The sequence below is a fragment of the Balaenoptera borealis genome (genome assembly GCF_965194805.1).
Source record: "Balaenoptera borealis genome assembly, chromosome: 3".
NCBI classification, from domain to species: domain Eukaryota; kingdom Metazoa; phylum Chordata; class Mammalia; order Artiodactyla; family Balaenopteridae; genus Balaenoptera; species Balaenoptera borealis.
This window is the reverse complement of record NC_138866.1, coordinates 59,149,536-59,175,970: the sequence shown is the minus strand read 5'-3', so window position 1 is coordinate 59,175,970 and position 26,435 is coordinate 59,149,536. Positions and strand designations below refer to the sequence as shown.

General features: G+C 33.5%; 1 protein-coding gene and 2 long non-coding RNA genes across 21 annotated transcripts in view; 2 read left to right on the top strand and 1 right to left on the bottom strand.

Moving 5' to 3' along the window:
• Window positions 1-26,435, bottom strand: part of LOC309625132 — a 359,632-nt gene that overhangs the window by 97,302 nt on the left and 235,895 nt on the right. The window lies entirely within an intron of this gene.
• MIA2 (MIA SH3 domain ER export factor 2) overlaps window positions 1-26,435 on the top strand; it is a 112,338-nt gene that overhangs the window by 75,836 nt on the left and 10,067 nt on the right. For 15 of the 19 annotated variants that reach the window (XM_082384064.1, XM_082384074.1, XM_082384078.1 and 12 more), the window contains 8 exons: window positions 152-290; window positions 4,504-4,605; window positions 5,565-5,625; window positions 6,176-6,211; window positions 9,530-9,597; window positions 10,838-10,920; window positions 12,570-12,698; window positions 15,634-15,792. In XM_082384064.1, coding sequence (XP_082240190.1) covers window positions 152-290; window positions 4,504-4,605; window positions 5,565-5,625; window positions 6,176-6,211; window positions 9,530-9,597; window positions 10,838-10,920; window positions 12,570-12,698; window positions 15,634-15,792 — 777 coding nt within the window. The remainder of the gene's footprint in view (window positions 1-151; window positions 291-4,503; window positions 4,606-5,564; window positions 5,626-6,175; window positions 6,212-9,529; window positions 9,598-10,837; window positions 10,921-12,569; window positions 12,699-15,633; window positions 15,793-26,435) is intronic. The other 4 variants (XM_082384076.1, XM_082384077.1, XM_082384073.1 and 1 more) reach the window with 1 other exon arrangement.
• On the top strand, window positions 15,799-23,172 carry LOC309625134. The gene is made up of 2 exons (XR_014242342.1): window positions 15,799-22,646; window positions 22,678-23,172. It is a non-coding gene; the product is annotated as an uncharacterized lncRNA (long non-coding RNA).

Below are 26,435 nucleotides of genomic sequence, written 5' to 3'. Positions count from 1 at the left end.
GGTGTTTAGGTGAACAAAATACCTTATAGATTTTCTGTTGCAAAGAATTTAGTTTATTAATTACTTTTGGTAATTTTTATTTTTATGAAATGTTACTGTGCAACTCAGAATATTTGCTCCTTTAATTGTGATTTAAAAACTTTTTCTGTAGAGTGTATTAAAAATCTCCAGACTGAACAAGCATCTTTACAGTCAGAAAATACACAGTTTGAAAGTGACACTCAAAAACTTCAGCAGAAACTTAAAGTAATCACTGAACTGTATCAAGAAAATGAAATGACACTTCACAGGTAATAAAAATTATGTTGGTAACTCCACTGAGTGGGAAGTAAAGTAGCTTAAAAATGTTGCATATGCAGCTTATGTGATTATTCACAGTTCTCAATTTATGACTGGGTTGCTTTTCATCAATTTATTTTTAAGAAAGTTATTTGATTTTGACACATTTTTCTTCAAGGAAGAAAATATAAATGATAGTAGACTTTCCAGGCTGCTTCACAAAATCCTCTTTAACTTCTAATAAATAGTCAGCAAATTATTGCTAATTAAACTTACCAATATTGCAAGCTAGGTCTGGGAATCTGGGTGGACATCTTACTAATTGAACTATCCATTAATTCCATCTCGGATATATATAAAGCTGATTCCTCTCCCCTGTGTAAATTGCTGCAGCCCAAGTGTTCCTTGTCTCAGTAAAAGGCAATGTCATTTGCTGAATTGTTCAGGGCAGCTGCTTAAGCCATCCTTGCCTTCTCTCTTTCATTCAGTCAATTGTCAGATTCTGTCAGCTTTCCTATGTCTTGAATCTGACCACTTTCCACCACCTCCCACACTACTATTCTGATCCCAGCCATCATCTGTTAGTACCTGGTTCATTGCAGTAGCCTCATGAGTGGTCTCCATCTTTCCACTCTTAACTTCCTGCATGTGTTTTCAGTAGCATAGCCCTCTAAAACATAAATTATGGGTATTGTCACTCTCTTGCTTGGAAATTCCAAGTGCCTGCACATCAGACTCAGAATTTAATCCACAACTTTTATCATGGCATCCAAGACCCTCTAAGATCTGGCCTGTGGCTACCTCTTTAATTTTAGCTTATTCATTTTCTTTTTCCCTCACTATCTTCCAGCCATGCTGGCCTTTTTGATGATCTTTAGCATGCCAAGCACATCTGTAGCTCAGGGCCTTTTGCACTTGTTCCTTCTGCCTGGAGTGGTTATTCCCCTGTGCAAGGTTCAATCCTTCATTTCATTTGAGTCTAGGTTCAAATGTTACCTCAAAGAATCTTTCCCTGGCTACTGTAACTAAAATAATACCTGCCTCTTCCTATCCCCTTATCTTGTATCTTGCTTTATTTTTCTTCATTGTCCTCTGATGATTGATTATCTTTTTTTTTTTTTTTTTACATCTTCCCCACATTAAATGTAAACTCCATGAGGTAATTACTTCATTCTCTTCTCTTCTGTATTCCCAGTGCCTGAAACTATGCACATGGTAGTTATTCAATAAGTATTTGTTGAGTATATGAATAAATATGTTTAGTGCTTTTATATATTGTAGTGAAAGATTGTGTGTGTGTGTGTGTGTGTGTGTATGTGTGTGTATGCTGATGCTTGAATGCATAGATGCACAGAAGACCCTTGAGATACCTATGTGGAGACACCAGATTTTCAAATACCACTATATCACATGATTTTCATCATTAAAGGAAATAAAATATCTGGAGACACCAGATTTCCAAATAACACTATATCACACGTTTTTTTTGTCATTAAAGGAAATAAAATGTAACAGACTTTCAAGCCTCTTTATAACTTAATGGAAGTTTTTACAGTTGATCCTCATTGTTCGTAGATTCTGTATTTGTAAATTCACCTACTTGTGAAAATTTATTTGTAACCCAAAATCAATATTTGTGGGACTTCCCTGGTGGCACAGTGGTTAAGAATCCTGCCAGTGCAGGGGACACAGGTTTGAGGCCTGGGCCGGGAAGATCCCACATGCCGCGGAGCAACTATGCCCATGTGTCACAACTACTGAGCCTGCACTCTAGAGCCCGCGAGCCACAACTGCTGAGCCCATGTGCTGCAACTAGTGAAGCCTGCACGCCTAGAGCCCATGCTCTGCAACAGGAGAAGCCACCGCAATGAGAAGCCTGCGCACCGCAGCAAAAGAGTAGCCCCCGCTCGCTGCAACTAGAGAAAGCCCACGTGCAGCAATGAAGACCCAGCACAGCCAAAAATAAATAAATGTATATAAAAAAATCTTTAAAAAAAAAATCAATACTTGCAAAGCTTTAGTGGTCATTTGCAGACTTGCACAGAATGGCAGAAAATTTGAATTGTCCAGTGTGCATGTTCCCAGTTGAGGTCGAACAAGAACTCTGCCTTCTTGTTTCAGCTCTCATTCTGTAAACAAGTGTTCTTTATTTAGGGCCACATCTTAATTTTTTTTTTTTTGGTGATTTACCTGTTTAAAATGGCCCCCAAGTGTAGTACTGAAGTGCTGTCTAGCGTTGCTAAGTGCAGGAAGGCAGCGGTGCGCCTTCTAGAGAAAATACATGTGCAGATAAGCTTTGTTCAGGCATGAGTTATAATGCTGTGGGCCATGAGTTCCTTGTTATGAATAAGCAATATATATTAAATAAGGTGTCTTTAACCAGAAACACATACAACAGGGTTATGTATTAATGATAAAAATGCTGTGATCAGAGCTCATAGGAATCTACCCCTGTATTTCCCCTAGGAGCAGTATTTGCTAATTTAGGATTTGTGGTGACTTTGTAGACCGTAACTAGCGGGAATAATGAGATTCTATTGTATGTGTTCGGAAACTGGTAGAGAATATTAAAACTTCACTGACATCAGGATGCTAGGTGATTTGTTAGGCTCTTTGACTACCAAGCTGTGTACTTCAATCATGCTTTGGATTTAATTCAGAATTTAAAACCTTTCTATTCATCATGGACTTCTGGGCCACTTGGGAGTGCTTCAGGCATAAAAGAGACATAAACTTGACTAAATGGAAGAGCTACCATGAGGGTAGCCTCATGCTTTCTGTCAGTAAACCTAGGAATGAGTCCTTCTTTTTAGGTTAGGATGAAAGATACTGTGAGTAAACTTTGGACATAACAGTTAGGGACTATTTGAGGTGAAAGGAATACTTTTGGGTGTATCTTTTGAGCAAAAAAATATATGTTTGATTATAGAAATTTATTGAGTAATGTTTAAACTTTCAAAGAAAAAAGGTGTTCTCTGTAGATACTCAAAGCAAGAATGGGAAGCTGAGCAGAAATCCTAGCTGTATGTGTGTTGTTCACATTGCGATTTCATTCATTAGTTGGAAATGTTTTCAGTTCTCAATTTCCATCGTTAATGAGCCCACCCAAATTCAAGAGGAGGGTTCATAGACTTTACCTCTCAACTGGAGGGGTGTCAAAGAATTTCTGGCCATTTTTAATCATGCAGTCTATACAATAAGAACACACCTCTCTTCCACCTCCAAGCCCACTACACTTTCATGCTTTTCCTAAGGAGATGACTTTTATTTTCTTATAACACCTGTGAAACGATTGACTTGGGGAGTGCTTCCTAAGCAATAGGTAATGTGTGTGGAATATAAAACACTTATTGTTGACATGTAGAATTTCTTCAGTGGTTTGTCATGTTCTTCCCCAAAGCTCATGAGAAAGGTGAGGCATCCACAGGTAGGACTCCAAATGTGTTTTCCTGTGGCCTTCAACAAGTATATCTTGAGGGACCAGTGTTATTAATGATACCGTGTGAAACAACATGGGTAATGTAGTATAATGGAGTCACTAACTGCTGACTGTATGCCTTGGTCTAGTTATTTAGTTTCTCTGGGCTTCATTTTTCTTTTTGTAAACAGTACCCTTCTTGTAGAGCTATTGTGATAATTAAATAATATATATAGAGGTGAAAGAAGAGTTTCTGGCACATACTCAAGGGCACATTAAATTAGCTATTATTGTTAAGTAGAAGTAGTAAGTTGGACTACTATTACTAAATTTTATTTACTTTGGATTCATTTGTGTGTGTGTGTGTGTGTGTGCATGTGCGTTGTGTCCTGGCCTGGAAACCCAATCACTATTTTAACAACTAACAACCAATTTAAAAATTATTGAAACATAGTTCATTAGTTGGTAACTTCTTGTCTAATAAATGTAATACTTCTTTATACTAGAAAGCTTGGTAACTAATATAGAGTCATAATATTTTTTATTAATATTTACCTTTGATAATCTTATTTCTGTGATAAATTCTTAGGGAAAACTCTTGAAACTTCTATATTACTAGTACTGTATTAGACAAGGTGCTTTACAATTTGAGTTTATAATATTAAATTCCACACTCAGGTACATTTTTTTTTTCTTGCATGTGATGTTTTTACTGGTATTTGCAGATTGCTTTATGGGAAGCAGTAATTGATTATTGATTATTTTATGACATATAGTAAAAGAAATAAAACACTTTTTGTTTTAAGGAAGTTAACAGCAGAGGAAAACTACCGGTTAGAGAAAGAGGAGAAACTTTCCAAAGCAGATGAAAAGATCAGCCATGCAGCTGAAGAGCTGGAGACCTATAGGTATTGAATATATTTTACCCCTTTCTTTTGAGGTGGGAAGGGTATCCAAAAGCCCAATACCAGAAAAAATAATAAAGCAACCAAAAAAAACCCCACATATTTTTGTTTCATTATTTTTCAGTTAGATGTCTTGCTATTATGCGATTATGCAGAAAATATAAAAAGGAAAAGTTTTTCTTTCAGTGTGTGCGATTTTAAATCTCTCACGTTAGTTGGATTTGAATATGAGCGATCCTATTTTATGTTAATGTTAAGAACTTTATGAATGTGATTAATTTTAAGGTCTTTCCTCTTTGGTTCACATGGGGAAGAATGTATATAATGTTAATCAATTTGAGAAATATGCCACCAAAAGGAGAGTAAGCCTTAATTAAAGTTATGAAGAAGTGTTTATAAGACCATAAGTCTAGTTTTTACCTTAGCTCAATCCTCACTGAGCTAAGGTAAAATAATATAACAAAAACCCAGAGAAAATAAGTGGCAAGATTCAGCAGTATTCCAAATAGTTGTGATACTTCATTTTACATTGGGAAGAGTAAGCTTGAATTTTATCCAAAAGAAGGAATTGTCTTTTTAGTCTTATAAAGGTAATAAATAACAATTTATTTCTTACAGATCATTAATTTCCTAGAGTTCTATTAAGATTATATGAAGTCTGAATAAATCTCCCAATACTATGCTTCTTAAAAATAAAAATGAGCCAGTATACCATCTAAATCTTTTCATGATCTTGATTTAGGTAAACCCAAGTAGTAGTACTCCTAAAGCTTAATTAATATTGAAATTATATCAGGAAAAAATATACTTTAGAACCTCGTAAAGATGATTAACATGTGGAGTTCTAGAGTTACATGAAAAAAAGCATTCTAGGTGTTTTAATTAATATTTTCAGTAGGGATAGTGTGTTCTATCATTTCTTAGTATATGTTAATAGTAGAATGATTATTTGTTCTTTATAGAAAGCGAGCCAAAGATCTAGAAGAAGAATTGGAGAGAACCATTCATTCTTATCAAGGACAGGTTTGTGCGTGTGTGTGTGTGTGTGTGTGTGTGTGACTTAAAACAGTTGTGATTTGTTTGAATTGGTATCTGTTTTGATGCAGGAGTATAGTTACTCTCTTGAGGTTTTGCACATGGCTGTGGAACATTTCTAGGGAGGCAGAGATTCTGAAACAAGAGATATTGTTTAAAGTTGCCATGTGAACTGCTGCTGATTTGGGAATTTGGATTGCATAAATAAATAAACATATATCAGCATTGGGGGCTTATATTTAGTCTGGCTAGTTGTCTCTTAATTGGCACCTCCTATTGTAATTGATAATTGTGTAAAATAGAAATGTTACTAGACAAAAATTTTAGTTGTCTTTACGTTCAGTTTCTGTTTAAAAGTATAATAGAGTAGATTATATGTATATGAAAATTTGCTTTAAAATGTTACTTGCTGACTTTTTAGAGATGCTTGAGTTATTTTTGTGTTTATGAGTTGCATACGAAGTCATAGTGGTAGGTGTGAATGTTTTTTACTGAAAAAAATAGTTATCAGTACTATTTTAATGACTTTCTTTTTCAGATTATTTCTCATGAGAAAAAAGCACATGATAATTGGGTAAGTATTAAATTTTCTTAGGCTTTTTCATCAAATTGTTCTTTTTCCTAATTTAAATGAGCAGTGTAAAAAGTACACTTTTAAAACTGAGAAAAAAGGTGGTATTTAAAGAAATCAGTTTCTTTTAATTTCACCAGTAGTGAAATTGTGTTCCTTATGAACGTACTTTGTTATGATAAAGTTATTCACAAAATCTGACCTTTCCTTCTCTGCTTTCAGCACATTGCTTCTTTGCAAGGAGCTTATACTCTTTGGGGGAGGTGAGGTAGTGTTCATGGACTTGTTTCAGGCGCTGTATTGTCAACTAATTACTTGTGGACAAATTACTTAAAATTCTCTGGGCCTGTTTACTCATCTGTAAAACAATGGGACTGTACTAAGTAATAATCTAGAGCCCCTCCTAATTCTAAAAGTTATACAATTCAGGTATCTGATTCTCATTGTTGAATTACTTGTTACACATTAAGAAAAAGACCATCATGAGAAATGACATGTCAGTGCTCGGGAGGAACTGTATGAGGAAGTGATAAGCATGTAGATTTTGACTAATGATCAGGATGATCCCTCTAAAATGAAGAACTATTGTTAATAGCTGGCCTTTGGAAGACTTGTCCCTTGCAGTGTTCAAGGGGAAGCAGTTTGCACAGTGGGTGAATATGGGGTCTGGAGTCAACCTGTCTTGGTTGATATTCTGACTCTATCACCTACCATAGGTTTCCTTACCTAAAGACAGAGATATCATTAGTACCTATTTCATAGAGTTATTGTGATGGTTAAATAAGATAATTCTGTTAGCCAGGTACCTGACATATAGTAAGCACTCAGTAGATATTAACTGTTAAATTATCACTGTTGTTATACTGAAGCTTGGAAGGTATTTTTTTTTTAGGCATGGATGTTTCTTGGAATGGAGATTTCAACTTAGAATGAGAGATTATATGTGTTGAATGTCAAGGTCCTTCCCAATTTTGAGATTTTTGTATGCTTCTGTATTGAGTGGTCAAGTGAAGATTTGTTTTTGAATTAATAAGCTGGGCTTGGAAATGAATTTAGTCTTCTTCACCATTCCTCACCACTTTCTAAATACTCAGATGCAAATTATTTTTTAAAGATGGAGAGGAACTGATGTTTATTAATATCTCTTATGTTCTAGGCACTGCACTTAAAGGCATGTTACATATATTACTCATTCAGTCCACACTGTAACTCTGTAAAATAGGTATTATTATTCAGGTCTTACTGGTGAGGAAACAGCCCAAGGTCACATGATTAGAGAGGGAAGATTGGAAATTGAAACATTGACCTTTCAGATTCATAAGTCTTGTACTTTTTCTTTTCAATACATTGAATCTCTTGTTTAGTAAATAATGACATTGACTTTAAATTAAAACATGCAGAAAATATGCCCTTCATGTCTCAAATTGAAAAGATATTTTTCAGATTTTATAAAAATAATATATACTTATTGAACAAAAGTTCATACCGTGTAGAAAAGTACAAAGAAGTAATCAGCAGTATTACTTTAATTTATTCCATACTTTTCTTGATACATTTAGACATAAAGCACATATATATGTTTAAAAAAACAAAATCATATATTAACGTTTTATAACCTGCTTTCTTAATGTATCATAGATATTTTTTATGAATGTTTTATAATTTATATAAACCTTTCCCATTTTATAAACTTTTAGTTTGTTTCCACTATTTTACTGTTATAAATAATTTCATAATTTCAGATGTTACTTTCTCTGTTGAGCATTTCTTTGCTCCATCCTGTTAGATTTAATCTTTTCTTCCTTCAAACTGTCATAGTACTTTGCTTTTCTGTGTCCCGTGGCAGGTACTATGGTCATTTATATTTGTCCTTACCACAGATTTAAGCTTATAGGGACTGTTTCGTTTTCCATAACACCTGTTCCTAATAGAATCTTTTTTGCATATTGTAAATATTTAATATCTGAATATGAATGTTCTGGAATACAGTGCAGTTATTCACTGTAATTACGGTTTTTGCTAACCTTTGGGTATAAACTTTTCAAGTATGAATCATTGCCATCAGTTTATTTTTATATTTCTCTGTTGTAGGTATATCTTTAATATATACGATACTATAATCAGAGTAGAAATTACTTTTGACTTAACTATGCATTTTTTTTGTGCCATATGCTTAATAGTAAATATGTTACACTATAGACAACATTTAGAAATGATTTTAGTTCTGCATTATTAAAAGTTAAATGAATTGGTATTTTGTTAACTAAAACTGTTATGGTGTAGTATTCTTTTTTGTTAGTACAAAATTGATTGTATAATTATATATCAGAAAAAGATTTACACATGGAATCTTTTTGATATTGAGTGCTAAAATGTGGTTAAGCTATATTTTTGGTGAATATTTGCCCAGTTAAAGTCAATTCTCAGGTGCAGTTCACCATTTTAAGTGAACACATTTGATAATATAGTTCTTTTTACTTGTAAAAAGTTATAGTTATAGACTGAGTTAATTTACCTACCTTTTTGTGATTCTTACATTTGCTCTAGTGGATTGCATTAATCTGGCAGGTCTGATGTTCCACACCCTGCTGTTTGTAATCTGGAGAGTCCACAGAATAACTGGGAAACATGCAGTATTCTATACAAGCTTAATTTTGCCCACAACTATTTGGGTACATTGCATGTTCTTGGTATAAGTGTAAGCTTTTTTTTTCTGTAACATATATACTCTGATTTTTATTAAATGAAAGTGTCTCTAAGCAAATGTAAAAGACTAAAGGAATGTATCTGTACAGTGCTGTGTACTTAATAAACACGCAGCATGATTTGATTATATTCAGCTATTTAAAAAAATGGCCTTTACCAGCTGTGAAACTGTTTTAGACCTTTATAGGTTCACAGAATTATAGTGATTTCTTTCCAGAGATGGTTACTTTGTTCCATAGCCAATGCGGCCATGCATAATGATCCTGAGTCTCAATTCCTAAGCTTGGGTCCTCTTACATTGCTCTTGTCATTTTATTTGCATAGTTACAGCACCAAATAATGCTAATCCTTGACTTCACATCTAGCTAAAAGCATTTCTTGCAAGTACATGATTAAACTGCAGCCTTAGGCTCATGTCTTCTGGTTATATGAAACTCATTCCCTTTTTAAATAATTTTCTGAATTAGAATTTTTTTACATTGAGTTTACTGAAATGGATACTTAGTTACTTAAGTGACTGTGATATTTGTACGCCATTATTGAGATATTTGTATATGCTTATCTTTCATTTTAAGTTTTCATAAATGTTTTTAAAGATATATTATTTTCCTTAAGTTGGCAGCTCGAACTGCTGAAAGAAACCTCAATGATTTAAGGAAAGAAAATGCTCACAGCAGACAAAAGTAAGTATCTTAGTGGGAATACTTTAAAAACTTTAGTTATGACTTTTATTCTTAGTTGCCATTTTAGTAGTTAGTTAATACTTTTATAAGGATGAACAAGAAAGCTTTCAGTGAACCCAACATATCTAGTGGTAAAGTATCTATTAGTTTTACTAGGAGTTACTAGATTTTTGTTTGAAACACTTGTCTTGGAGAGGTTACTCTAACAGAAGGTAACTTTTCACAGATTCTTTTGTAAAAAGTAACTTAAAAAAAAAAAATTTTTTTTTTTAAACCAGTGTAGGTAGAGGGAGATTACCAGAGATGGAGACAGAAAGGATGAATCTCTCTGATATAGTACTTCTCAGAGTATTAGCATCTTTTAATGAATAAGTGGATAGAATGTTTATTATTTCTCTTTTTCCCTGGTTTTATTGCATTGGGTGGCATTGCTTTACAATAACAAAATGAATAGGAGGATAAAAGGGTACAGTGTACAGTCGAAGGGAAGAGTAAATGCTTTTCTATGAAGATTGTAAAAGTCTTCCCACAGTGTTATAATTTCTTGACAGAATGTACTATTAACATTATCCAGTATTAGTTTTAGTCTTCTTGTTTGTCTTTTCTACTCACAAATGAAAACTGAATGATTAAATGTTTTATCTCAGATCTGATGGTCAAGAACTAGAAATAAGATTCTTTTAAAATGTCATATTTTTCAGATAAAAAATTTAGGAGTAAAATAGTAGGATGAGTTAATCAGATTCCAATTGTATGTTATGATTGGAATCATATGGATAACATTATAATGGAAAGCATATGGGACTCAAAGCTGGTAGCCCTGTGTTTTAATCCTGGTACTTTCATTTTGCATAAATCATTTAAACTGCTAGCTTCACTTTCCTTAGTTGTAAAATAATAGACTTGAACTGGTTGACCTTGGAGGACCCTTCAAGATCTTTCTAAAATTTGGATTCTGTGATATAGTACTCTTTGTACTCTGTTTTTGAAGAAAAAAACAGAACAATTCCAAGCCTCAACAAAACATCACTATTACTAGGCAAAAAGGAACCTGTTACCCCAAAATAAATAGTGGGGGATATGGAAAGGTATTTTGGTTAGAATGATTTTAAAGGATCTGTTTCTCTTATGTAGATATTGAGATAGTGAAGAGTAGCTTGTACTTAATAGTGGCAATTTCTTGAAATGTGGGTGCTTCTCTTGGATGAGTAACTTAGAGATGTTTGTTCTTTATTTGCAGATTAACTGAAACAGAGTTTAAATTTGAACTTTTAGAAAAAGATCCTTACGCACTTGATGTTCCAAATACAGCATTTGGCAGAGGTAGTTTTTTTTTTTTTAACACCTCATTTAAAATACATATATTTATATATATATTGCATATATAGTTTATATTAGTGTGAATTAACACTGCTAATAAATATTTTAGATTTTGGAGCTAGGGTTCTAATCTGAGTTCTCTCACGTTCTCCCAATTTTCTGAGTTTTGTTCTCTAGCAATAATGTAAATAATGGCTGCCTACTTTGCTCAGTGGCATTTGGTAAGATAATGTATGTTTAGTACCTTGAGCTCCTTGAGAAGCAAAGTGCTTGGTACATAGTAAGGTACTCATTAATTATTTTTTTGGAGAATGAATAAGGATTGCTTAAATGGAATAGCATTGTGACTATTTATATATTAACTATTCTTTGGAATTTGCTTGAATTATAAAAATAAGAATTAAAACAGCTGGTTTTAAATTATTTAAAAGTATTCATTAAAAAGTTGAGAAAACCTTAATAATCTGAGTTTTGATTGCTTTAATTATCCCTAAAAGAAACAGTTCTTTGGAAGATGTATTTAATATTTCTGTCCATTCATTAATGAGTTAGCGTCTTTATGATCTCATACTATTCCAAATAGTTTAAATTTTTCCAAATAATTTTGGTTGAATTGGAATTAAGCTTTTAGGGCAGTGAAAACAAACTTATTTTTATATAGGTAGAGTCCCCTTTTAATAACTGTTGAAAAGTTATAAAAATCACTTTTGAGAGTCCAGTTTCATTAAAATGAAAGTATTTCTACATTAAAAAATAGAATATTGTTATGGATTTCAAATAGGAACAAAATCTGGAGTGGGAGGAATTATACAGAAGGAATTTTTATCTGAATCTAATGCAAAAACGTCTCAGGGTAAATAATGCTTTGATCTTTTGTTGTAACTATATTTGAATATTATATAAGCTACATAATAAAATTTAACATGTTTTGAAAAGTGTTATTTTGGTGGCATTTAAGTTTGTTTGTTTTTTGATGTTGTTGATTTTTGATCTTTGGAAGTATAACCATTATTTGGGAATGGTGAAGTTTGTAAAATGATAAGGCTCTTGGTTATATGGTTTATAGAAAAAGTGATTTATTTAATGAATTATTTTACGTAAACTGAATTTTCACTGGTGATGAAGCAAAAGTAATTTCTGATGTTTCAGAGTATTTTGTGGGTTTTTATTCCTACTTTTCAAAATGTGAGCTTTTCTCAAGTAATTCATGGCCCAACACAGCCTATCTGGCCCTGATTTAAACAGAGCCCTTCCATGTTACAACCTTCACCAGCTTAAATATATGGAAACATACTGCCATTAAAAACAAAACAAAACCAAACAAACTTCGTGCCCCTCAAGTCCTCTTATTACTCTAAAATATGATGTCCTTTGCTTAATATTGTATGGTTATTCAAGTGTATTAGTTTCCAAGAAGATGATGTTTTGATTGACTGAAGTGTCCGTTTGGTAGATAGACTTTAAAAACAGAGGGTTCAATATTTAATTCTATCCCATATCAGCCAAACCCAAGGCATGGTTAGTATTTAAGACAGGGATTAAACTTAAATTGGCAATAGAATGACCCGAAGGTAATTGTTGAAATGGGATTCTAATCTGTAGTGTAGGTAATTGAAACTATGAATTTAAATATGCTGTTTTAATTATTCCAGAGCGTTCCCCATATGGTCCCTCACCATTGGGTCGACCTTCACCTGAAATGAGAGCTTTTCTCTCCCCTCCAACTTTGTTGGAGGGTCCACTCAGACTCTCACCTTTGCTTCCAGGGGGAGGAGGAAGAGGTATATTGTTTAAACATCTTTATTACTCTAGATTTCTTCCTTACTTTATATTTTCATCTCAACTTATCTTTAAAATGATCTTTAAAATAAACCTTGGCAAAATACAGGCATTCCTTGCACTTATTCTGGGTTACTTTTGTTTGGAAAGGAGCTCTATGACATCTAATTTGAATATATTTTTCCCTTAGAAACACTGTTATAATGGATTACATTTTGTTCAAGGACTTGATATATATCTTTTAAAATCATATTTTAACTTCTTAAAAACTGTATTATACTATAGATCACTTTATAAAGAATACATAAAATATAATCACAATATAACCTAGCGTAAAATTGTATTTTAATGAAACATTATTGGAATATAGAATTTTAAAAATCTTTTTTATCTTATTATCATGATCTTTTTCATGGTAGAAAATCAACAAGTGAAAGAGCCTTTTTTTTTTTTTTCTAAAAACAAGGAATTCAGAAGTGCTCTCTTGAAGGCAGAGTTTTGATGGGAACCTAAAAGAGACCTAAATCATTTGTTAATACTTTGAGAAACTGACCCCAAATTGTCTGCTTTGTTACCCTCTTATGTGTTTTTGAGAATTTCCAGAGCCACTTCAAGCCCAAGCATTAGCTATTGATCTTTCTGCATTTACCTCATCAGCACTTACCCTGATGTTACCTGTATATCTGGAGTTTTACTCTTTTGATCTCTCAACTATATTTTGTTTACTTTGTCAAGTTACTTTAAAATTTTCCCTTGACTTGTAGCAAAATTCAAACCTATGTATTCCAAAGTCAAGAGTCTTAGGTTTTTAGCCCCAAATCTGTGTTTATATCACGTCATATTACACACCAACATAAATGTAATTGAAACCAGTCCCATGAAATAGCACTGCCCTTACTATTTTTGATGCTTTCTGATATCTTCTATTTATTTCTATTCCATTTCATTAAAAAAGCATGCTAGTTAAGATTAAGTTAATTTCATGTACCACAATGGGTTGTAGCCAGCAGTCTGAAAAACAGTGCCCTAGAGGTAACGGTATATAATTGGCAAAACTGCAAATGTGAATCACTGGAAGTTGAATGACATAAGTCAAGGATTGCTTGTAGTCAATTGAATATTTGGAACAACAGTAAAAATTACCTTTGATTTCTCCTCTCCTATTTAAATTACTTTCCTTTCTTTTTAAATTACTTTCAAGATACAGTGTGGTTAGCATTTGCAAGTGTGTTTTACTATTCATTAGACAAGCTACAGAAGTTTTAGGTAAGTTATCAGCAGGTCTTAAAAAGAGTTGTTTTGAATTAAAAGTTTCTGTGACCCACCAAAGAAGAATGACATTTCTTTTCCTTCCTCTTGTTATCATTTTTTTTTTGAAAGTTTGGATGAGCTATATGTTTGAATAAAGTTGAGTATAGGAAAATAATTTCTTTTTAGAGTAAGTTGTATATAACTTTTGGACTGAATGAAAAATCTTAACCTTTAGCGTTTTCATGTTTGCAGTTTTTCACCTGGTAGTCACTTGGCCTGTACTTTGTTCTCTGGAAGTAAACAATCAGGAGAAAGCCTTTGAATGTCTCCTTTAAAGATCTGTCCTTCACTCTAGACAAACTCAGCCTAATGGACTCTCACACATTTCTCATTGATTTAATTTTCTGCTTTCCCAGCCTTTTTCTTCTAATGAACTGATTAGAAGGATGAACATGCTAGAAGGAATAAAGAAAAGTTGACCTTCTGATATAAAAGTCAGTTGGCCTCCTGACTCTACAAAAGAGAGTAGATAGGACAATTTTAAAGATTACTACATATTAAAAAAAAATGGTTATACTTACTTGTACAAGTTACCATGAAAAGGTCATATTAGTTTTAGTCTCTTCTTTTAAAGGAGGTACTGAAATGTGGGAAGCATTTTAGAAAAATTTCTATTAAAACAATTTTTTTAAAAAAGCTGTTTTTTGAACTCATTCCCCCCTCAATGACAGATGAAGTATTAATTTATTTTGTTACTTAATGTTAAAAATTTTTTTATACTTGTCTTTTTCATTTTAATTGAATATGGGTTATTAATTGAGGTACCGTTCTTTCTGTGGTCATAGAAAAGGAACTTTAAAATGATTCCCCTTCTTTATAAATGTTAGCATGTCAGTTTTTCTTATCCACATGAGTGTTACCTTGTTCAAAGTGTTTATTTCGACAGTGCTGTTGTTTTTGAAACTCTTGTTTTAGACTCGCCTTCAGAGTTGTGAGCTGTCTTTGAAGGTGAATTTGATATTTAGAAATTGTTAGAAGCCATTTAAAGCCAAATTTATTTGACAGATATAAAGTTTGTAATCAGACTGGTTAAAATCATTTTGGGGCAGAAGTAGAGAGTCATGTTACAACATTAAGATCCAGTTTTTTGAGTGGCTTTTAAGTTAATCTGAGTACATTGCTAAAAGAGTTGTTCTAAAAAATGCTTCGAGTCATTTCAGAAATATTGAAATAGGTATATTAGCCTCAAAGATGACTGTTTTAAAGGCATCATGCTCTTTTTGACTATTGGCATATTAGTTTAAGCAACAAAAACCTGATTTTATAATTATTAAATCTGGTATAGAAATCTCTTACTTTGCAATTTACTTTCTACTCTTACTTTTCAGACTTAGTGGTTATAATTTTCAATTTAACCACTGATTTTATGTGTAAATAATGATGGTGATAACATTTAAAAATGAATTTTATAGGCAAGTGTTTGTTTATGTACATGACAAAATTGTTTTTGCCTTTTTGTCTTAGAAATGGCTTTGGTAGGATAGAGTTACAGTCTAATGTGTCTTAGGGAAACTTTGTTGGAATCTGATTGTTTTTCCTTTTTAAAAAGGTCTGGATTTTATTTGATGATGGATCTTATAATACTTTTTTAGATAAAACATAGTTGTATTTTTCTTCTTTAATTAGGCTCAAGAGGCCCAGGGAATCCTCTGGACCATCAGATTACCAATGAAAGAGGAGAATCAAGCTCTGATAGGTTAATTGATCCTCATAGAGCACCTTCTGACACTGGGTCCCTTTCACCTCCCTGGGAACAAGATCGTAGGATGATGATTCCTCCATCAGGTATGGAAAGAGTATAGTTAATATGTGTATTTAAAAGGCAACCAGTATGTGCAACATACAGGAATGGAAGAAAAGAGGAGAACATGTGTGCCCTGTCTTAAGAAAAGCCATGGTATATATTAGAAAACAACAATACACACATTTCCAAACAGAATAATTAGGGATAATTGTTCACATTACAGAAGGCTGTCCTCTCTGCACCCCCGCCGCCCCATGGAATGTCTTTATTGTTTTTGTTGCTCATAGAAGTGATACATGTTTATATTTATGTTAGAAAATCCAAACAATGGAGAAATGTATAATTAGGAAAGTGAAAAAAATCCCCCTCATCATCTTAAGCATGCCCTTCCCAGAATTTAGTTTTATATCTTTTAGGGAGTTCCTTTTTAGTATGCATTCATAAACCTAGGTATACCCATTCCTTCATCACTTCTATGCACTTATACTATTCACCTTCTTGTAATTGTCTTTTTACCTTGAACAGTATATCTTAGATTAATTGCCAAAATAAATATATTTACCAGAAGACTCACAGTAGAACATCCTGAAGTAAGGCAATAACCACTGTTCTCCTGATAGAACTAAAATCTCCCCTACTTTCTCAAGGAATGTATTTAAAATTATTCAGCTTGCTAAACTTTTATTTATGCATAGTGTTTCAGGGACAGACACTGTTATGTAAAATGAGCTATGCCTGCTTTGTATAAATTAGTTACAATTTAAAAAATATACTAGTTCAGATTGCTTCCTGAGGAGTTGGAGGTAAGAATATTGTGATAAAAAAACCTTTAATTCCAAGAATTAGCCTTTGCTTTGATAGTGTGTATGTTCTATGAAGTGGTACCTCCTTTGGTTTGATATCACTTTCCTCGGTTTGATATCACTCGAATATCAGCTTCATAAAGACAGAGATTTGTGTCACTTTAGTTCACTGCTGTATCTCCAGCACCTAGAACAATGCTGGACCTGTAGTACTTGCCCAGTAAATATTTGTTGAATGAATGAATACCCAAATAATTCTCAGAAAGCTGAATATTTTTTCTTATTGTTTTTATATTTAGAAATATGTATGCTGTTACTTAAGAATCTGTTAACAGGTGGCATAGAACATCCTTTTTTCAAGGACTTTTTCTTGAGTAACTTTCATTTTAAAGTTTACCTGTGATAAAAATAAAGATTAATAAACTACAGCCCCTTTCTTGAGGGACTTGATTTCAAGGTTTTGGTGGATATCATATTTCTGTATATCTTTGTAGAGGACATTCCTTTTGAGAATTTACAAGCTGTCAGCACCAGGAGTCCCCGTCACATGCTCTGCCTACCTCCCCAAGTATTATCCAGTGTAGTGATTCTCAAACTTGGCTTATCATCAGAAATAATCTAGGGAACTTCAAAAAAAAAAATGCAAATACCTGGGTTTCACCTCATTACACCGTTTTTTTGGTAAATTTTATTGAAGTATAATTTACAATGTTGATTTATATTACACCTTCTGAACATGAACTCTGGAGGTAAGCTCTCTATTTCTAAAAAACTCCCTAGGAGGTTCTGAGGATTAGCTAAATTTAAGAACCACTAATCTATTCAGTGCCCTTACTAAATGGAGAAGGGCATTGAGTCCCTGAAGAGATTAGCTGACAATCTTAGGTTAAAACAGCCAGGTGAGGAGCTGAGACTAGAACTCAAATAGTAGTGACTGTTATTCATAAAATTGGAACATATTTTACATGTCCTTTAAAAACTGCCTGAAACCTGTAATTTTTCAGACATTTCGATATTGTCCCACAGGTCTCTGAGTCTCTTTTCATTTTGTTTCCAATTTTTTTTCCTTTATTTTTTTGGTTGAATAATTTCTTTTGATCTGTCTTCACGTTTAGTGACTCTTCCCTCTGTCACTTCCATTCTGCTATTAAGCCCATCCAGTACAATTTTATTTTAGATATTGTATTTTTTAATTCTAGAATTTCCTTTTTTTCTTTTAAAGTTTTGATTTCTTTGCTGAAATTTCTTACTTTTTAAAAATGATTATAAGTATTTTTTAAACCCCAATATCTGCTTTAAAGTCCTTGTATGGTCATTCTAACATCAAGGTCATCTTGAGGATGGCCTCTATTGATTGTATTTTCCCTTAAGAATGGGTCACATTTTTCTGTTTCTTTGTAAATTAATTTTGGATTATATTATAGACATTGTGGAGGTTCTGGGTTCTACTGTATTTCTCTGAAGAGTGTTGTTTGTTTTGTATTACAAGACAATTAAGTTGGTGAAACTGTAGACTTATTCTCTCCTGTGGTGGGTAGCAGCTCAAATATCAGTTCAGTTTTTAGCCTTTGCTGAAAACTGCTTAAGTTTGCCTCACATGTGTGTGGTTCAGGGGTCAGCAATAGACTTGGGCAGAAAACTCACAATTTTAGGTTCCACTTCTCTGGCTCTCATGAGCTCCGTCCTTTGGTTTTTTTGTTTTTTTTTTTTAAAAACTCACGCTGTAGAGTTTTGGTTTTTTTTTAATTAATTTATTTAATTAATTAATTAATTTTATTTTTGGCTGTGTTGGGTCTTCGTTTCTGTGCGAGGGCTTTCTCTAGTTGCGGCGAGTGGGGCCCACTCTTCATCGCGGTGCACGGGCCTCTCACTGTCGAGGCCTCTCGTTGCGGAGCACAAGCTCCAGACGCACAGGCTCAGTAGTTGTGGTGCACGGGCCTAGTTGCTCCGTGACATGTGGGATCTTCCCAGACCAGGGCTCGAACCCGTGTCCCCTGCATTGGCAGGCAGACTCTCAACCACTGCGCCACCAGGGAAGCCCCGTGCTTTGGTTTTTCAAGCCAGAAAGTTCTATGAGTTTTGACTGCTCTGTGCTATAGTTTGACTGTGGTCTGACTTCAGGCTAAACTGTAAAGGAAAACTCACCCCATATGGGTCTCTTCTTTCAAGTTCCCACTCCTTTCCCAAATCTGCCTACTTTTGTTCATGCTCCAGAGTCTTCAGGTATTTGTTTCATTATCTTAAAATTTTTTGATTTTTTCCAGTTTTATTGAGATATATAATTGACACACAGCACTGTGTAAGTTTAAGGTGTACCGCACAATGAGTTGCCTTACACACATCGTGAAATGATTACCTACCATAATAAGTTTAGTAACATCCATCATCTCATATAGATACAAAATAAAAGAAAAAATGTTTGGGCATTCCCTGGCAGTCCAGTGGTTAGGACTCGGTGGTTTCACTCCCGGGGCCTGGGTTTGATCCCTGGTCGGGGAACTAAGATACCACAAGCCCCGTGATGCAGCCAAAAAAAAGGAAAAAAAAGTTTTTTTCCCTTGTGATGGGAACTCTTAGTATTTATTGTCTTAACAACTTTCCTATGTATCATATAGCAGTGTTAACTACAGTCATCATGTTGTACATTATATCCCTAGTACTTATTTATTTTATAACTGGTGGTTTGTACCTTTTGATCCCCTTCATCCAGTTTCCCTTCTCTCTCCCCCCAACTCCAGTAACCACAAATCTAATCTCTTTTTCTATGAGTTTGGTTTTTGTTTTTTCAGATTCCACATATAAGTGTGATCATGCAGGATTTGTATTTCACATAGCGTAATGCCCTTGAGGTCCATTCATGTTTTCACATATGGCAGGATTTCCTTCTTTTTTATGGCTGAATAATATTCCATTGTTTGTATGTGTATATACATTTTCTTTATCCATTCATCCATCGATGAATTCTTAGGTTGTTTCCATGTCTTGGCTATTGTAAATAATGCTGCAGTGAATATGGGGATGCAGATATCTTTTCAAGTTAGTGTTTTTGGTTTTTTTGGGGATAAATACCCAGAAGTGGAATTCCTGGATCATATGGTAGTTCTATTTTTAATTTTTTGAGGAACTTTGATACTGTCTTCTATAGTAACTACACTTCAGGTAGTTATTTTTTGTAAATTGTCTGGACTTATTATATGCAGGAGGGTCAGTCTGTTATGAGCTTACTCTGCCATGCTAGAAATGGAACCTGGTATCCATTATTTTCAAAGTCTGACTGAAAATTCAAAATCGTGAGCTTCTGAATCTGCCATGCTAGAAGTGGAACCTGGTATCCATTATTTTCAAAGTCTAACTGAAAATTCAAAATCGTGAGCTTCTGAATTAACGTCTTCATAGAAGAGATATATATCCATTCGACAGAGAGCGTTTCCAAATAATGTAACTGATCCATTTGGTTTAACACAGGGGCACCTGTGCCAGTGCTAATCTTAATGAAATAGGATAGCTCTACAGAAAGAGCAAAGGAATTTTAGAGACTGTCCTATACTTTACGAATGAGTGGGGTTAAATGGCTCCTAAGATTCTACTTGAACTGGAGCAATGCTGATAAACGTATTTAGCTATTAGCCCTGTTTTCACCTAGAGTAAAATTATAAAAATATTCTGTGTTTGCCCTAAGTACATCCCTATTTCATCTAAACAGTCACTGAACAGTTGATTCTTTTATTTTGTATTACACTTAGCTAATTGGTAAATTAGAACACTGAATAAGGAAGGAGGAGACGTAGGTTTTTATCATAACACTGATGTTAATTTTTTGTATAATCTTGAGTTTTTCATTTTACCTGTCACTGTTTTCTCAGCTCTAAAATGTGGACTTGCATAAAACAAGAGATGGCAATAATCTAAAGTAATCTCCCCCTACCTATATTTTATATTATGTTGAATTATCAGGACTCATGAAGAGTCCTGCTTTTCAGTAATAATTGTGTCTTTAAGATTTTTCTTAAATTTTAAAATATTTTAGTTTAAAACACTTGTGTTAAAAAATAATGACAATGAGAATAACTAAATTTCTGAAGGATGTGGATTCCGTAGTTTCAGATTTTCTGTAATTTAGTCCTATTAAGCGTACTTTGTAAAATTCATATATTCCCTTAACATGTTAGTACTTGGCCGAAATTAAAAAATTTTTTCTTTACTTAAGATGAGTAAGCAGAAATAATTTTAAATGATTCTATAATTCCAAGGAATCATTTGTTTTTGCACTGTTAAATACTTTGGGGTGGGGGGAATGTTCTTCCCTTATATAGTCAAAAAAGATATACTCTAACTTGTCTCTTTCCTGTATATTATATTTCAGATATTTTTATTACTTAAAGGTTTTGTTAACAGTATAGATCTAGTTTCTTCAAGTAATCAACATTTTATTTTCACTATTTTTAGCTTCAAATCAATCTTTTAATAGACCAATATAGGTTTTAATCATCTTTTCTTCCAAAATTCTGTAGTGTAATGTATATGTTCCTTTAACATTCTTTTATGTGTTTATAACTTAGAGTGCATGTTGTAGAGCAAGAATGGTTCAGGTGAAAAAGTATTTGGACTGGAAATTAAGAAATTTGGTTTCTAATCTTCACTCTTTTTAATCTTTTTATGTGTTTTGAAACTTGTTTTATCTCTTTGGACCTCAGTCCTTATATACAGTGAGAGAGATGAACTGAGTGATCTGTGTAATCTGTTTATCTGAGTAATAGAAAATTTAGTTAGGTATTAATGGTTAATGTTGAGATTTGTTAGTTAATGTTCAATCTAGTTGGTAGACCAAATAACGTATTGTAATATACAATGTTAGTAAAACCAAAGACTATTTACAGCATTCTTTTCTAAACCTAATTGATGAACACACCTTTTTCAGTTCTTAAAAACTTCTTATTGGGAGACTTCCTGTTCTAGGTCAAGCTACAATTTAATCAAATTGGTAAATGTTGACACCAGTAAGCAGTGATGTTATGTTAATACCTAGAGCAACCACCAAAAAAATCCTCAAAAATACTATGAATCACATAAATCATCATCAGAATAGACATGCTTTTCAAGCCCCAAGGGAACATTTCCCAAGATTGATCATATCCTGTGCCATGAAACAAACCTTAACAAATTTAAAAGAATTGAAATTATATAGTGTGTTCTCTGACCATGATGGAATCAAACTAGAAATGAACTATTGATACATGCAATAATTTGAATAGATCTCAAGGGCATTATGTTGACTAAAAAAAAAATCTCAGAAGGTCACATATTATATGATTTCATGTATATAACATCCTTGAAATGACAAAATCATAGAACTAGAAAACAGATTAGTGGATGCCATGAGTTACGGATGGAAGGGGGAGGAGAGTAGATGTGACTAAAGGGTAGCATGGAGAGATCTTTTTGGTAATGGAATAGTTCTGTATCTTGAGTGTGGTGGTGGTTTCACAAATCTACACATGGGATAAATTGGCAAGAACTATACACGTTAGTCATAGGACCAATGTTAGTTTCCTGGTTATTATATTGCACTATAGTTGTGAAAGATGTATACATTTGGGGAAACTGGGTAAAGGGTATGCAGGAACTTTCTGTATTATTTTTGCAGCTCTCTGGGAATCTTTATTTTAAAATCAAAAGTTAAAAAAACCCCTTCTTATCTGGATACAATACACATATAGTAAAGTGCAGGTGTTTTTAAGCATATAACCTGATGATTATTTCACAATTTGAGCACACCTATAAACCAGCATTCAGATTAAGGGACAGTTTTCCGATTATTTTTATTCATCTTACGAATTTAGATAGAAATCTTTACAATTATCGCAGAAAAAAAGTTCGTGATGAATAATATAAATAAGTTGTTAATATTCACATATCATAAGTAATCAGAATTAGAATTTTAACAGGAAAATGTTCTGGAAATAACAAGCCCATTATAAATTCTTAATAAATATTGAACTGCAACAAAAATTTAATGAGTGTGACTTGCCTTGCTCAGTGTTTCATTCTGTAAGAAGTGGAACTTTATTCTGTGAGGTTCTCATCCTGTTGAAGTTCAGGAGTAGAAAAGCAAACACATGAAAGTGCTTTTTAAAGCCTCTCTTTGAATCACAATAGCTAACATTTGATTGGCAAAGCAAGTCACGTGACAGAATTTGGAACCATTGGGCAGGATATATATTCTACCTCTTAAGAACAAGGATACAAGGAAGGGTAAAGAATTGAGGTCATGAATGCAGTCTACCCAGAGGGATTATACTTTTATAATGTGTTTTCACTTATTATATAACTATCTTTTAAAAAATATATTTGGGTAACATAATTTCTTAGATTTTAATATTACCTTTTGGAAGAAAGGAATATATGATTTTTCTGTTTAGTTCTACTTAAGTAATTGCCTTGTTTGTACTTGCTCTTATTTACAAAGCTGTGCATAGTAAGCAATCTTGAAGAGTAATAATTTAAGCAAGTTTTTAGAAAGTCTTAAAATATGATCTCTTAACTCCCATATTTAGTAGTTACTAATACATTTTAAGAGGCATGCATATTAAAATATTCTTATGCTTTTTTTTTTTTTTTTTTAAAGAAGCCAACAGCTTGTGGGACTGCATGCTTCCCTGACTACTTTTTTTTTTTTTTTTTTTTTGGCTGTGTTGGGTCTTCGTTTCTGTGCAAGGGCTTTCTCTAGTTGCGGCAAGTGGGGGCCACTCTTCATTGCGGTGAGCGGGCCTCTCAGTATCGCGGCCTCTCTTGTTGTGGAGCACAGGCTGTAGACGCGCAGGCTCAGTAGTTGTGGCTCACGGGCCTAGTTGCTCTGCGGCATGTGGGATCTTCCCAGACCAGGGCTCGAACCCGTGTCCCCTGCATGGGCAGGCAGATTCTCAACCACTGCACCACCAGGGAAGCCCTCTTATGCTTTTTATAAACTGTAATTAGTAACGATGTTTCAACAATACTAGTAACAATTCCAATAAGAAAAGTAATGCTAGAATTTAAACGATAGCTTTTTGACTGTCAGGGTATGAATCTGCAGGATATTCTTGGCTTTTAGTCTTTTAACTGATTCTTGAGAATTATATCTACAAATAATTTGTAGTGCAGGTATTAATCAGAGTAATACATTAATGAATCTAACAAGAAAGATAGTAATTGTGTCTAAGTTCATGTAAATATTGGGTTAGAATTTTAAGTTAAACAAAAAAGTAAGAAAACCACAGACACTTTAATGAAACAAAGTTTCAGTTTTTATCATTTTTTCACTCTTTGGTATTCTTGACCTCTCAGTGCCCCTCTTGATCTTTCAGTGCTCTGACTTCAGTGTCCTTCTGTTCCTCTATCTAGCCTCACAGCCTCCTTTTCTAGGAATAGAGAAGTAATAGAGAAGAATGAGAATCTTAATTCTCAGCAGATCTTGTGCTACTTAATGTAGAGAGATATGCATTAAAGGTGAATTATGTCACTTCCCCTCCTTGTACTTTTTTTAAAATAAATAAATAAATTAATTAATTAATTTTTGGCTGCATTGGGTCTTCATTGTTGTGTGCGGGCTTTCTCTAGTTGCGGCCAGTGGGGCTACTGTTCGTTGTGGTGCACGGGCTTCTCATGGCGGTGGCTTCTCTTGTTGCGGAGCACAGGCTTTAGCCACATAGGCTTCAGTAGTTGTGACACGCGAGCACAGTAGTTGTGGCATACGGGCTTAGTTGCTCTGCGGCATGTGGTATCTTCCTGGTCCAGGGATTGAACCCGTGTCCCCTGCATTGGCAGGCGGATTCTTAACCACTGTGCCACCAGGGAAGTTCCTGCATCAAGTTTCTTGATATGCAAGATAATTAACTTGGGATAGGAGAGGAGGGGATTGTCAGAGATTTGGAGGGAGAAAAAGGTACACAGTAGCCATTTAGGATAGTGAAGCTGATTAAATGTCAGTGAAATCTGGTATGATTACAGGGCAATGTTGAATATCTACTTGAAGCTTATGGTCCTAGATTTGAAAGAGACTAAATACTATTTTTTAATATAGTTTATAATCATAAAAAATTTAATTTATCATTACAGCTACTTTGGGGTACTTACTGCGTGCCAGATGTTATGTTAAGTGCTTTATATTAATCATTCTAAGAATTTTAAGAGTGTTATTCCCATTTTACAGATTAAGAAACAAAAACATAGATAATATAGCAAAATACTGTATATCACCTCCCAGAATTTACATATTAATATTTGTTTCATATATATATATGTGTAGCTGTGTGTGTGTGTAAGAGAGAGAGGGAGGGAGAGAATGGGTACATAAAACATAAAAATAAATAGCACACTATATCAGTTGAAGTCTATTCTGTTTCCTTTCCGAAGGTCATTATGTTCCTTCTTTCCCAGAGGCAACCACTCATGAGTTTAATGTGTGTAAACTTACAGTCTATATATGATTTTTTTAAAAGTATTTTTCTATTTTATCAAGTTTTTATCAGCATATATTCTTGAATTCTTTCCATTTTAATATAAAGTTTATTATTTTAATTGCTGTATAAATAAATATATGAATATAACACAATATATTTATCCAGTCTTATCCAGTCTCCTCTGATGAACATTTAGGGTGTTTCCAGTGTTTCACCAGTACTAACATTGCTGCAATTAACACTTTTTTTTTTACACATGTGTTCTTTAGAGATGAGTCCAGTTAATGAAATTGCTGGGAAGTAAGTTATGTGTAGTTTCGGTTTTAATAGATGTTGCCCTTTGTCCTCAAGAGTAGTTATGTGTGAAGAATTTGAGAGTAGCTATTTCTTCAATACTTGATGTAAAACTTTTTTGAATATTTCCAGCCACATGAGTTAAAAGTTTTCTCATTTTTCTTTCTTTATTTTTTGTAGTTCTTTTATTATTATTAAGCTTGAGCCCCTTTTCATGTTTATTGATCATTTGTATTTCCTCCTGTAAATTGCCTGATCCATTTCCCTCTTGCTTAATAGGAATTCTTAGTATCCTTTGGATACTAATCTTTTATATATATATATATATATATTTTTTTTTTTTAATTTATTTATTTATGGCTGTGTTGGGTCTTTGTTTCTGTGCGAGGGCTTTCTCTAGTTGTGGCAAGTGGGGGCCACTCTTCATCGCTGTGCGCGGGCCTCTCACTATCGCGGCCTCTCTTGTTGCGGAGCACAGGTTCCAGACGCGCAGGCTCAGTAATTATGGCTCATGGGCCCAGTTGCTCCACGGCATGTGGGATCTTCCCAGACCAGGGCTCGAACCCGTGTCCCCTGCATTGGCAGGCAGACTCTCAACCACTGCGCCACCAGGGAAGCCCTAATCTTTTATATTTTGCAAATATTTTCTTAGTTTATTATTATGTATGTTATTGTTATACATCAAAAAACAAAAGTTTTTCAAATTTTGTTATAGGTAAGTTAATTTATTTTTATGGAATTTTTGTTTTCTTTAAGACTTATCTTTAGATAAAAAAAAAATATTCTCTGTTTTCTTCTAAAAATTTAAAATTTTGTTTTGATTTTTAAGCCTTTAGTCTGGATTTTATTTTTGTTTTAATGTTTAGTTGGAGAGTTATTTTTTTCCCCATTGGATAGACAGTTGTTTTAATACTGTATATTGGTTTATCAATTTGAAATATCACTTTTATCTTAAATGTCCATATTTGCATAGGTCTGTTTCTTAGACATTTTCTCTATACCATCGGTCTCTTTATTCCAGAGCCATAACCTACCAATATCAATGCTTTTATCAACTACTTCCTGGAAATTTTGCTTTCCATTTCTTTTAAATTCCTTAATCATTAGATTAAACTATTTCTTCACATTCTATGTGAAGATGCTTATTGT